The sequence below is a fragment of the Canis lupus genome, chromosome 30 (assembly GCF_003254725.2).
Source record: "Canis lupus dingo isolate Sandy chromosome 30, ASM325472v2, whole genome shotgun sequence".
Lineage (NCBI taxonomy): Eukaryota > Metazoa > Chordata > Mammalia > Carnivora > Canidae > Canis > Canis lupus.
In genome coordinates, this window is record NC_064272.1 from 32,930,188 (window position 1) to 32,942,827 (window position 12,640).

The 12,640-nt window shown below is 51.2% G+C and overlaps 1 protein-coding gene across 5 annotated transcripts in view; it reads left to right on the forward strand.

Moving 5' to 3' along the window:
• CORO2B (coronin 2B) overlaps positions 1-10,954 on the forward strand; it is a 140,864-nt gene extending 129,910 nt beyond the window's left edge. For all 5 annotated transcript variants that reach the window (XM_025472350.3, XM_025472351.3, XM_035708702.2 and 2 more), the window contains exons 9-12: positions 3,533-3,645; positions 3,995-4,085; positions 4,287-4,426; positions 8,986-10,954. In XM_025472350.3, the coding sequence (XP_025328135.3) occupies positions 3,533-3,645; positions 3,995-4,085; positions 4,287-4,426; positions 8,986-9,117 (476 nt within the window). In that variant the 3' untranslated portion in view covers positions 9,118-10,954. The remainder of the gene's footprint in view (positions 1-3,532; positions 3,646-3,994; positions 4,086-4,286; positions 4,427-8,985) is intronic.
• Positions 10,955-12,640: the final 1,686 nt, after the last annotated feature.

Consider the following 12,640-nt stretch of genomic DNA (forward strand, 5'->3'; position numbering starts at 1 on the left):
GGTTTCCATGGCTGTTAGGCTATAGAATGAGAGACTGGGCATTTGGCTCATGGGTCACCCCTGCCTGCCTTTACATGAAAAATCAGGCTTGGAAGCCCTGGGCTACTGGGCCATCAGAATAGAACCAGCAGTTGCTGGACCTGAGCCGATCACCTAGGCCTTCAGCAGCCTGTGACCCCCCCACCGGATGGACTGCCATCCCGTGGTGCTCAACATCCCCCATCATCTCTGATCATCAGCAGTGTCATTCATTCCCGTTTGCAGATGAGGAGACCGAAGCCCAAAGGGGTTGTGACACTGGTGGGTGATGGCCGAGTAACCAAGGTCAGAGCAAGGTCTAGGCCCAGACCCTTTCCTGAAGACTTTGGGAAGCCAGGCCCCCTGGCTCTGTTCTCACCTGAGAGGGTAGGAGGAAGTTCTGGAGTGCCCCCCTCACTACACCCCCAGACTCCCCAGCCTCCAGGCAAATCCTGCAGAGGGCCCAGGATTGATAGAGCAGAGTGAGTCAGGGCAAGGGTGAGAGCTCTGCACACCCCACATGCTACCACCACTGAAGTCTTCCAGCAAAACTTTCGTTCCTATCAACCGGCACTGGGATTGCCTATCATTCAGCAATCCCTGCTTGGGGTCAGAGTCACCCAGTTGGAAGGAGTTTCTTCCAGGGGCTCTATTCCCCCTTACCTAGGAGCCCAAGTCTGGCTTGCTCCCCCTGGTTATCTGACATTATGGGTATGGCCTTAGAGCCAGCTTGCAGGTCAAGAGTGCTGGAAGGGCCCAAGAGCCCACCTCAGTGACTCATAGCAGGATGGCGGCCCAGGGCTATGCCTGAGGTCCCAAGGACCATCCCATTGACTTCAGCCATCCCGAACTCTGGCATCTCCTCCTCACTCTCACCTCTTCATCGGGTAGGATGAAAAGCAGCCTGGACTTTAGGGGCAGACCTAGGTTTACATTCTGACTCAAATGTACACCTCACCCTTCTGAAGCTCAGTTTCCCCATCTGTAAAATAGGGAAAAAATCAAACCGACTTTTGGGTAAATCTGTTGTAAAGCTTAGCTAGAGTCCGCGTGTACAAAGCCCCTGGCAGAGCACCCAGTTCTCCTGCTCTTTCACATAGTCATTCAACAAACACTTACTGGGTGGCAGCCCCTGGACTCAGTGGTAAATAATACAGAACCAAGCTTTATCCCTGTGGGGCTCACATTCCACTAAAGGGAGACAGACAGTAAACAATAAGGAAGGAAAATATTGGATGGTAGTAAGTTCTAGGCAGAGAATCAAATAAGGCAATAGGGACACCTGGGTGGCTCAGCGACTAAGTGTCTGCCTTCGGCTCAGGGCGTGATCCCGGAGTTCTGGGATCGAGTCCTGCATCGGGCTCCTTGTGTGAAGCCTGCTTCTCCCTCTGCCTGTGTCTCTGCCTCTCTCTCTGTGTCTCTCATGAATAAATAAATAAAATCTTAAAAAAAAAAAAAGCAACAGAATAGAGAGCGGCTGGGGGCTCTTTGGGACAAGGCAGTCAGGGAAGTCCTCGCTGTGGAGGTGATCTGAAAGATCTGAAAGGCAGGAAGGGGGAAGAGTAGGACCAGCAGGAGGAACAGTCAGTGCAAAGTTCCCATGGCAAGAATGAGCCTGGCGTGTTCTAGAACAGAACAGATGTAGTGTGACTACGCATAGACTCTGTCACGTAGCAGAAGATAAGGAGAGGATTAGGACATGAATCTGGAGCTGAGGGCAGGGGCCAGATGCCATGGGATGGATTAGAAGGATATATTTGTGAGAGGTCTCCAGAGAAACAGAAATATATGTATATATATCGATTTATGAGGAACCGGCTCACACTATTGTGGAGACTGAGAAGTCCCATGATCTTGATCTGCTGGCTTCCTGGAGACCCAGGAAAGCCCAAGTCTAAAGACCTGAGAACCAGAGGAGCTGATGGTGTGAATCCCAATCTTAGGGCAGAAGATGACATGAGTTGTCCTACCTCAAACAGTGAGGCAGGAAAAAAAAGGAGTGACTTCTTCCTTCCTCTGCCTTTTGTTCTGTTCAGACCCTCAACGGATTGGATGATGCTCATCCACACTGGGGAGGGCTACCTTCTTTCCTGAGCCCACTGACATAGTTAACCTTCACACAAGGGAAGGAGTTTGGGTTTTACTGGGAACCCACTGGAGGGTTTCCTTGTCTTAGGCGGGTGGGAGCTGGGACAGCGTAGTGTGATCTGAAATGTTAGTCTAAGATTGCTCTGGCTTCTGTAGGGAGAACGGAGTTTGAAAGGACAGGAGGGAGGCTGAGGGACCAGTCTGGAGGCCACTGTGGGCTTCTAGCCAAAAAAGGACGGTAACTGAAGAAATGGCAGGAAGATGGTGAAATGAGTCCAGGTGTTGAGGAAGAGGGAGGAACCAAGAAGAGCTGTTTCTCCTCTTCCCCTCACCTGTGGCCACTGTGGAGCATCTGCCATGAGCCAGGCACTTTTCATAGGTTCAGGGTGGCTAAGTCACTCACCCCAAGCAGGTCACATAGATCTTAAGTGGCAGAGCCAGAATTCAAAACCAGGTCTGCTGGCTCTAAATCCCACTTGGGTATCATTACAGTACTTCCCTCCAGCTCCTAGAATTACTTTATCTGGAAGAGCAGCCTTCCACGCCAGTCAAGGAGAGCTGGAACTTTAACTCAGATCCACATCCTGGAAAAGAAAAAAAAAAAAAAACTAACATTATCTGTGCTCACGATGATGCCAGGCAGTCAACGAGCACCTTCTCGCTCAGTGCCCTGACCGACCATCTTGTGAAGGGTCATACTGTCTGCCTCTAACCAGCCGGGAAGCTGAAGCTTAGAGAGGCAGTGATTTGCCCCATACGTCCCAGCCAGAAGGAGGGGCAGAGTCAGACTCAGAAGCAGGTGTGTCTGACCCCAAAGTTTGCATTCCTAACCCTACCCCACACGGTTTCCTCAATAGGGGCTTAGTAGACACCACTATTAGAAACACAGTAGCTAGGGCATGCGTGTGGGTAGTGCATGCACGCACGCCCTGCCAGGACCAGATATATGGCTGAACAGCAATCTCAGGCTCCAGGGTGCATGGAGAAATGTTTCTCTCTCCTTCATCCTCTCTGAGAACCAGAAACACAGAGGGTTAGGGAAGCTAGTTTATTTTAGAGAGTGAAAGACTCAGTGGCCCTGCCCCAGCCATACTCTGTGACCTCGGGCAAGCCCCTTCCCCTAAACCAGCAGGAGTCTCATCCCTCAAAAGAATGGAAGAGACTCAAATATTTCAATAGCCCCTTCCCGTTACAAAAGGCCCCAGTTCTAAAGCTTGCACTTGGTGCAGCGGGTCTGGCCCAAGGGGTTTCTCTGAGCCGCTGCTCCCCAGAGACGGAGCCTAACTCAAGAAGCCCCTGCGATGCCCTGTGCACAGATCATTGCCTCCTAAGTGCTCAAGGACACGCTTCGCCAAGGACATCGGGGAGGAGGGGCGCTGACAGGGGGCACCCAGGACCCCATGGAGCTGCATGTGCCTGTCCACAGGGGTCATGCCCAAGCACGGGCTGGACGTGTCGGCCTGCGAGGTGTTCCGCTTCTATAAGCTGGTGACTCTCAAGGGCCTGATCGAGCCCATCTCCATGATCGTGCCCCGGAGGGTGAGTGGGGTTGCGCTGGGCTCCAAAGGGACCCCCGTATTGAATCTTAGGGGGCTCACCACAGACTGTAAGCCGGAGGAGCCCAGAAGAAGAAGGTCCTGTGGACTGGGGCCTTCAGGCCCAATTTGGGTGTGGGGAGGGGATTGTGAAGATGGGGGCCACTCTGGGGGGGGGACAGTCTGGCTTGCTGACGAATGCAGGGTGGGGATCCCACGTGGGAGACGTCTGAGTGCTCAGGCTTAGAGACAAGACAGCGGGAGCGCGGTGGGAGGCCAGCAAGGAGGGGCCGGTGAGAGCAGGGGTCATCAGTGGCCCCCATCTGTCCACTCCTCTGCTCCCCCCACTGCAGTCGGATTCCTACCAGGAAGACATCTACCCCATGACGCCGGGCACGGAGCCAGCTCTGACCCCTGATGAATGGCTGGGGGGCATGAACCGAGGTACCGCGGGGGTGGGCTCCCCAGAAGAGGCTTCGAGACCGCAGCTTTTGCCTTCACTCTGGTTCGCCCATTGCCCCTTGCACAGCCTCCTGCCTGATGCCCCCCCACTCAGCCAGCTGTCAAGCGTGGCGTGAATGAAAGATGCCGCCACTTGACACGCCACCAGACCGTCCGCGTGAACGTTTCCCTTGCCTTTCCTAGATCCCGTGCTGATGTCTTTGAAGGAAGGCTACAAGAAGTCCTCAAAAATGGTATTTAAGGCTCCCATCAAAGAAAAGAAGAGCGTTGTGGTCAATGGAATAGATTTATTAGAAAACGTCCCGCCCAGGACAGAGAACGAGGTAAGGAATATAAGTTATTACCTCCACGGGTCCTGGAAGAGCGAGACCTTCACATTTCAATTATGGGCTTCGGGCCTGTAAGCCGGCTCCATCTGGGGCATTTTTCTTCCTGTGACAAATACCCTAAGTAGCCTGCTATTGGCTTCCATTGCCTCTGACCCCAATAAATAGGGGCCGGGATGCGATAGCGAGATCAACCCCCCCCTCCCCGTGGCACTCACTGGCCCCCACGGTTCCGTACCCCATCTCCGAATGTGCCTGTCGTTTGCTGCTACGGGAGTTATAAATTCCCGGCTAGCCAGAGGAAAGCCTGGCCTGCTGCCTTCCTCCCTGGTGTTGTGACAGCCACGGGGTCTGACAGTTTGGGGGGAAGAGGCTGTGTTTCCGAAAGTGCTTTGCACCATTTAGAATGGGAGCAGCTCATTCAGGGGCAACCATAGCTGGATCATATCCAGGCCCCCCGGAGGCTTCCCCTTCCAATTGTACCCCGAGGCCCTGGTGCCAATACCAGGGGCTGAGATTCGGCACAGCCAGGGTTCACAGATGCCTGCCCTATGCCTGGCTGGATGTAGCAGCACTAGAGAGGGACCCACCCGCATCTGAATCCTGGCTCTGCCATTTCCCGGCAATGCCCAGGCAAGCTTCCTGATCTTTCTCATGGTAAAGTGGGGATAGGAGATAATACGTGGGAATAACCCAAGGTATTTCCTGAGGATCCAGCACCCTTCCTGGCCCATAGGAAGTGTTCAGTGAGGCTCACTGTATTAGTTATCTATTACTGTGTAAAACATCTCCCCAAACTTAGTGACTTAAACCCCCAAATATTTATATCTCATAGTGTCTCAGAATGGATGCCCATGGTTCACAGTTTCTCATGAGACCTTGTAGTTAAACTGTCTGCTGGGCTGCAGCCACATCTGAAGGCTCACCCGGGGGAGGATTTGCTTCCAAATTTGCTTACACTCTGGTTGCTGGAAGGACTCCTTTCCTCACAGGTTTTTGGACTGAGGTCTCAGTCACTCATGGACTATCAGCCGGAGGCCTCCCACAGGTCCTTCTTACCCTATGGACCTCTCCATAGGGCAGCTCCCAACACGGCAGCTGGCACCCCTCAGAGGGAGCAAGAGAAGGTGTCTGGGATGGAAGTCACAGTCTTTTTGTAACCTAACCTTGGAAATGACATCTCATCAGTTCTGCCATAGTGTATCCATTTGAAGCAAGTTACTAGATCCAGTCCACCCTGGAGGGGAGGGAATAACATAGGGGCCACCTTGAAGGTTTCTTGTCACACCAACTTAGCCTTGTCACTGTCAGTCCTAAAAAGACTATTCCTGACCTCTGGGACCTCCCAGTCTTAAAGGGAAATTTGAATGGTAAACTGACCATAGCTATAAGATATATTTAGTACCATTATAGAGGGATGTTCAAATGTCGAGGATTGGGTGGGATCAGGGAATAGAAGAGATTTGCTTCAAAATAATCCCTGACAGAGGTGGTGTAGGTGAAGTGAGGAGGAGTACAGCTAAAAGCAAGAATGGTCATGTTATTTCTTGAAGCTGGTTGATGAATACTTGAAGGTTCATAGTGCTAATCTTTCTACTTTTGTATATATTTGGCCTTTCCCATTAAAAAAAAAAAAAAAAAAGCTTTTGTTAAAAGCACCTTGAGAAAGTAGAAGGCACCTGAGTTGCTGGGATCGCCCATGTGCACCATATAAAGAGCCTGAGCTCAGTTCTAGCACCCAGTGTGGGGGAGGCAGGGTTGAGCAGTAGTGAAATCAAGTAACATTTAGTTACAACTTGTTTATATGAACCAACTGAAGACTCAGAGGGAAATTTTCAAGGGTCTCTGAGCAGGCAACACAATCTGTCTGCACCATAAAACTTATGCACCTGTCTTATTGCAAAGAACCCCACTCAGAGCCTATTGACTCTGGGTTTACCCACAATTTTAACCATTGCCCGATTGGGAGCAACCAATTAGAAACTGGGCTATAAATGGTGAACACGGGGCACCTGGGTGGCTCAGTGGTTGAACGTCTGCCTTTGGCTCAGGGCGTGATCCTGGAGTCCTGGGATCAAATCCTGCATCTGGCTCCATGAGGAGCCTGCTTCTCTCTGCCTCTCTCTGTGTCTCTCAGGAATTGATAAATAAAATCATAAATAAATAAATAAATAAATAAATAAATAAATAAATAAATAAATGGTGGACACATTGGTCTAAATGTGAAGAGAAACTGGCAGCTTGGCACAAGAGAAGTGACTTCCACAACTCTGAATTTTACTAAAACTCAGTCCATTATACACTTAATATGAGTGAAATTTATAGTATGTGAATTACACCTCAACAAAGCTGCTTTTTTTGTTGTTGTTGTTGTTTTGTTTGTTTTTAACAAAAGCTGACCAAAAGATCATGCAAAGGAATTTCAAGAACCTGGAAGCCACAGGAGTGCGTGGAATCATTTAGTGCAGGGGCAAATAGCACATTATCCCACCAAAAAGGTGTAGCCAGTCCTGATTTGTTGGTTAAAAAAAAAAAAAAGTCAGTTAAAGAAAGGATCATAAAAATGATAGAGATAGTCTTTAAGCCATTTATTTTCATTTAACCCATTAGGTAAATAGTGCTCGCTTTGGCAGCATATACACTAATACATTTAAATAAATAAATGAATAAATAAAGGGCACGTGGGTGGTTCAGTCAGCTGAGTATCTGCCTTCATTCAGTTCAGATCAGGGTCCCAGAGTCCTAGGATAGAGACCCACATCGGGCTCACTGCTCAGTGGGCAGTCTGCTTCTCACTCTCCCTCCGCCCCTCCCCATGCTCGTGCTTCCTCCCCCTCTCTCAAAGAAATAAAATAAAATAAGACAAGACAAGACAAGATAAAATCAATCAATCCTATTTTGATGCAGGACCAAGACTTTTCTTTGAGATTCCTGGTTGAGAATCTGCTGTGTCCTTCACGAATAACTCATCTTTTTGCTGCAAATCGCAGTTTCAGTTTCTTCGAGGTAGAACAGGAACTTCAATCTGAAAACAAACCTCGAGTGTTTTCAGAGTTTTCCCCAGCTTTTTCTCATTTAAGACAGGCGTATTAAAAAAAAAAAAAAAAAAAAAGGCATATTGAGGTATAATTTCCCTGTGGTAAAAGTCATCCTTCGGAGTGTCCAGTTCCATGAATTTTGACAAACCCAAAGCGGCCATATCACCACTATGGGACAATCAAGATATAACATATTCCCGAACTTTTATGTATATACTCAGGGGCAGTGTGGTTAGCATCACCTTTACCTGATGCAGTCACCTTAGTTTTCATGGGAACAGCACCTCTCTTTTCAAACTATTTCATCAATGTCTCGCCTGTATCATACAATTACAAGAACAAATGCAGCTCACACACACACGTGTGTGTCAGGAACCTTGTGGCCGGGTCTGCACGTGGCCCTCGGGGCTCAGTGTCTTGCGGGCACCTGCAGTCTGCTTTCTGGTTAATCCAGGTTGCTCTGTAAGGGAAGGGCTGCCAGACACCTGCCCTTGCCCCTGCGCACCGCAGACCTTGGCCTGGGATACTCACCTGTCAGCAGAAAAGCTGGCTTCCACTCCGTACCCTGGGCTTCCCTAAGAAAAACAAAGATACTGGGGCGCCTGGGTGGCTCAGTGGTTGAGCATCTGCCTTTGGGTCAGGGCGTGATCCTGGGGTCCTGGGATCGAGTCCCACATCGGGCTCCCTGCATGGAGCCTGCTTCTCCCTCTGCCTGTGTCTCTGCCTCTCTCTCTCTCTCTCTATGTCTATCGTGAATAAATAAATAAAATCTTTAAAACAAAACAAATAAACAAAATCTAGAAAGAAAGAAAGAAAGAAAGAAAGAAAGAAAGAAAGAAAGAAAGAAAGAAAGAAAGAAAGAAAAATACTGAACATTTTAGAAAGGTTCCCATTCCGAATGGTAAATGAGAGCATTGTGTCTGCACCCCTAAAAGAGTGATCTTGGGATATTTAGGGATGGAGGTGGTGTGGACTCCTCCTGCCTCCCAGGGTAAGTAGGAGCCACGAGCTGGGTCTGCAGAAGGGCCCGTGGCGGGGACAGGAGCCTCTGGGGACACTAAAGCGGAGGCAGGGAAAAGGAGAAAAAATAAGTGGGAAATATCAGAAAGGGAGACAGAACATGGAAGACTCCTAACTCTGGGAAACGAACTAGGGGTGGCGGAAAGGGAGGAGGGCGGGGGATGGGGGTGACTGGGTGGAGGGCACTGAGGGGGGCAGCGCACACCTTCATGCATGAAGATTTTTGCTTATATTGGATTTTCAGAGTGATATTACTAGGTCAAGGAATACGGGATGAGCACTGGGTGTTATTCTGTATGTTGGCAAATTGAACACCAATAAAAAATAAATTTATCAAAAAAAATAACTAAAAAAAGAAATAAAAAGCATCAATGTTTCTGAAAGTCAAAAAATAAATAAATAAAGCAGAGGCAGGGGGATGCCGCTCCGGGGACTGGGGGGGGGGGGCGGTCAGGGGTGCGCAGGGGCGCGGTCTCACCTGCTCTCCATCCTCCCCAGCTCCTCCGAATGTTCTTCCGGCAGCAGGACGAGATCCGGCGGTTGAAAGAGGAGCTGGCCCAGAAGGACATCCGCATTCGGCAGCTGCAGCTGGAGCTCAAGAACCTGCGCAACAACCCCAAGAACTGCTAGCTGGGGGCGCGGGGCCTCCGTGCCATCTCTCCGCGGTCCCTCCGCGCCCCTCACTTCCCCCTCCCCGGCGCCCCCAGAGACAGAGCCGGGACTGGAGCGGGGACACCTGGGGACCCCACCTGCCGCCTCGGGGACTGGGAGCTGACCTTGACCTCTCGACCTCACGCTAAGAAAGTCCCCAGCTTCTCCTGGAGACCCCCCTCCGCTGAAGGCCCCCCCTTTCCCTGCCACCCCGGAGGAGCCTCGGAGGGACAAAGACCACGGACTCCCCAGCGAGGGCCCTCAGTGGACCAGGGAGCAGAAGGGGAAGCCAGGACCCCAGCGGATGGAGACCTTGAACTCTTGCCCCTGCCAGGGGGCTGCGGGGGCATCCGGGCACTCGGGCCTGCAGGACCGCGCAGTGAGGCCTGACACAGCCTGGGCTGCTCCCCTCCCCGCAGCGCCCCCCTTCCCTGGCAGCTCCGCAAGCCTGACTCACCTGACAAGGGTTGCAAGCAGCCCAGCTCCTGTCTCTTGCCCCCTCTCTCTTGTCTTCAGGGAATTAAAAGGATTGCTCACCAAGGCCATAATGACCCCTTGCCTTCCCATGATTGTCTTCAAAGCTCTTGGAACACCCCTTCCCCCCTCTCCCCATCCCCCGTTTAATTTGTGAGGTAGGCAGGGTAGGGAATAGTGTCCCCATTTTACAAAGGACAGAACCAAGGGTTGCAGTGGGGAAGTGACTTACTAAGTCACCCAGAAGGTTAACAGTTGACCCAGGACCGGGACCCAGCGTGTCCAGACTGCCGGCCAGGGCCCCTCCCACTGCATGGAGATGCCAATCCCAGGGAAGGGGGGGCCTTCCCAGTGCCCAAGTCTCTGTGGGGAATGAGAACTGGAAGCCACTGCTACCATCTGCCCAACACCAGTAGTGCCAACGTGTCACACTGCCCAGTTGAGGCCCTTCCCACTCAGTGCCCCTGTACCCTCCTGGCCCCCACCCTCTGCTCTCACTCCCCGGGGGGACTCCCTCAGATGAGGCCCCTTCCTCCTGGAAGCCGAGGCTGAGGAGGGTGGAGCCCGGCCCTGGGGAAGGCAGAGCCGGGGTCTGATCGCTTTGAGGGATGCTCTGTGCGCGTCTCTCGCCACGTCCGTCTCAGCCACTTTCAGCCTTACACTTATTGTAGAACGACCACAGCCCCTCACTCCGTATAGCACTTTAAAGTTTACATGGTTTTTTGACCCGCAGGATCTCATTTGAGCCTCATATCTGCTCCAAGAGGTAGGGAGCACTCTCTCTATTTTGCAGACCAGGAAACCGGAAGTGGCCCAAGGCCACAGGACTCTTTGAGACGCCATATTTCATTTGGTCTTCTACACGTTTTCTTTTTTGTTTCCTTCATTCCCCATGACACACAGAATCTATAAACACTGCTATCAGAAAAGTCACAGTCCGGGGGTGAGATCTGGCCTGGGGGTCAAGAAATGGGTGTCCACTCCTCTCTCATTAGCTAGGATCTACTAGACGCATTATGCCCTACACCTGCTCTTCCCATGTGGCCACCCTGCAGCACATCCATCCACAGAGGCTGGGGCTCCTGAAGCCCCTCCAGGTAACCTGGGCGGGGAAAGCCCCCACCCCTCAGGCTTTTCCTCCAAGAACCCTCCACCCTCTCAGCCAGCTAACGTGGGGCCTCATGGCCCTCCACCCCCTGCAGCTAGACAGTGTCAGCTCTCATCTCCTCCTCACACTTCTTGACCTTTTTTTTCTTCCCCATTGACCGTTGTGGTCTTCTGTGATTATTTATGCTGCCTCCCAAGGATAGAATTGAAATAAAATTGTTTTCAACTTATCAAACCTGGGCATGACCATCTCATTTAACCCCGGTGGCTGTTGCTCTTGGTCACCACGGTATCCTGATGGTCAACTTCCCAGACACAACTCTTGCCTTTCTGGAACAACAAACCGTGTCTGTATCGATAGACATAATTTCACACTCTGTTCATCGACGGCGAGGCTTCTGAACCAGCACCACTGACATTTGGGGCCAGATAATTCTTTGCTGTGAGGACTGTCCTGTCCTCTGCGGATCAGATACCATAGCAACCCCTACCCAGTTGTGATAAAAATGTCTCCAGGTATCACTCAGTGTCCCCTAGTGAGAACCCCTGTTCTTCAGGGGTTCAGTAAGCCTCTGCTCTGTATCCAGCCCTGGCGTGGGTCTGGGGGACACCAGTGTCTTACACTGGAATGATGCTTTGCTGTTTCCACATACTTGACTCTTTTGATCTTTAGAGCAGCGCTAGATGCTGTGTGTTAATATTATTTCCATTTTCAAGGAGAGCAGTCAGATCCCGAGCAATGACATGATCAAGGTCACTTAGGTGGTGTAGTGGGGAAGACAAATAAGGATGTGGATCTTCCGAGCCCAGAGCCAGAGGAGGTATATGCTCCCAGTTCCCTGGTCAGGATCAGTGCTGGGTGAGTGTGGTCTGAGAAGAGGCCTGGGGCCCACCATGAGACCAGGGATGTTGGGGAGACACTCACTCTTACCACGCCAGGGTTGTCGTGGAACAGACTTGTCAGGCTACAAAGTGGACAGGTGTGTGGCAAGGTGGACACCACAGGAAATTCAGAATAGCCAGAGGAAAGCAAGGAGAGTCTTAGAAAAGAGGGCTGGAGAAGAAATGGCAAAGGGCTGTAGAGGAGCATTGGGCAGGACGCCGGAGATGGGAGGGGTGGTCTGAGCCCAGTTCTGCCTCTGGCTGTGTGACACTGAGTAATTCGCTGCTCCTCTCTGGACCTCACTTTCTCCTTCTATCAAATGAGGGACTAGGACAGTTTTGGGGTCTCTTCCTGGTCTAACACTGCAGTTTCCATTATGCCAGCAGTTGAGAGAGCAGTTGAGAGAAGGCACATTCAACCTTGATGAAGACATCCTCCTCCCTGGGTTCGGGGGAGCAGGTGAATGGACGGGGAGATCTGTCTCCTGTGTGCCTCTATTCCACTGAATCCCCAAGCCTGAGCCCTTCTGGACAGCTCTTTAATCATTACTTAAATAATAGCAAATAGTCCAAGGTCAGGGTCGAATGTGATATTCCGCATGTTCCCAACTGCATTGTTGAATAACCCATCAGTTCCTCCCTGGGTTGTCTTTAGGTCCTTTAGTTCTCATATACTAGAAAATATCCCATGCCTGGTCTGTGATGCTGATCCCTCTGCCGGTGACGGCCTAGCCCACCACATCGCTTTGGTTGTTGTGACAATGTAGGAAAGCAACCCCCTTCATGCCTCTTTGAACCCCCTTCGACTGCCACATTCCCCACCACATGCCTGCTCCCTTCTTTTCTCCAGGTGAGGGCATCTTAGGCTAAACTCTAGATCCTTCTCTTCTATGGAGAGGTCCCTCCTGGGCATGCCTAGAACTCCTTGTCATGCACCCCAGACACCTACGTGAATTTTCAACAGAGTCCAGCACATACTGAGTACCTGAATCTACTCAGTACTGGGAGCTGGGAACCCAGAAAAGGGGAAGAACCAGGC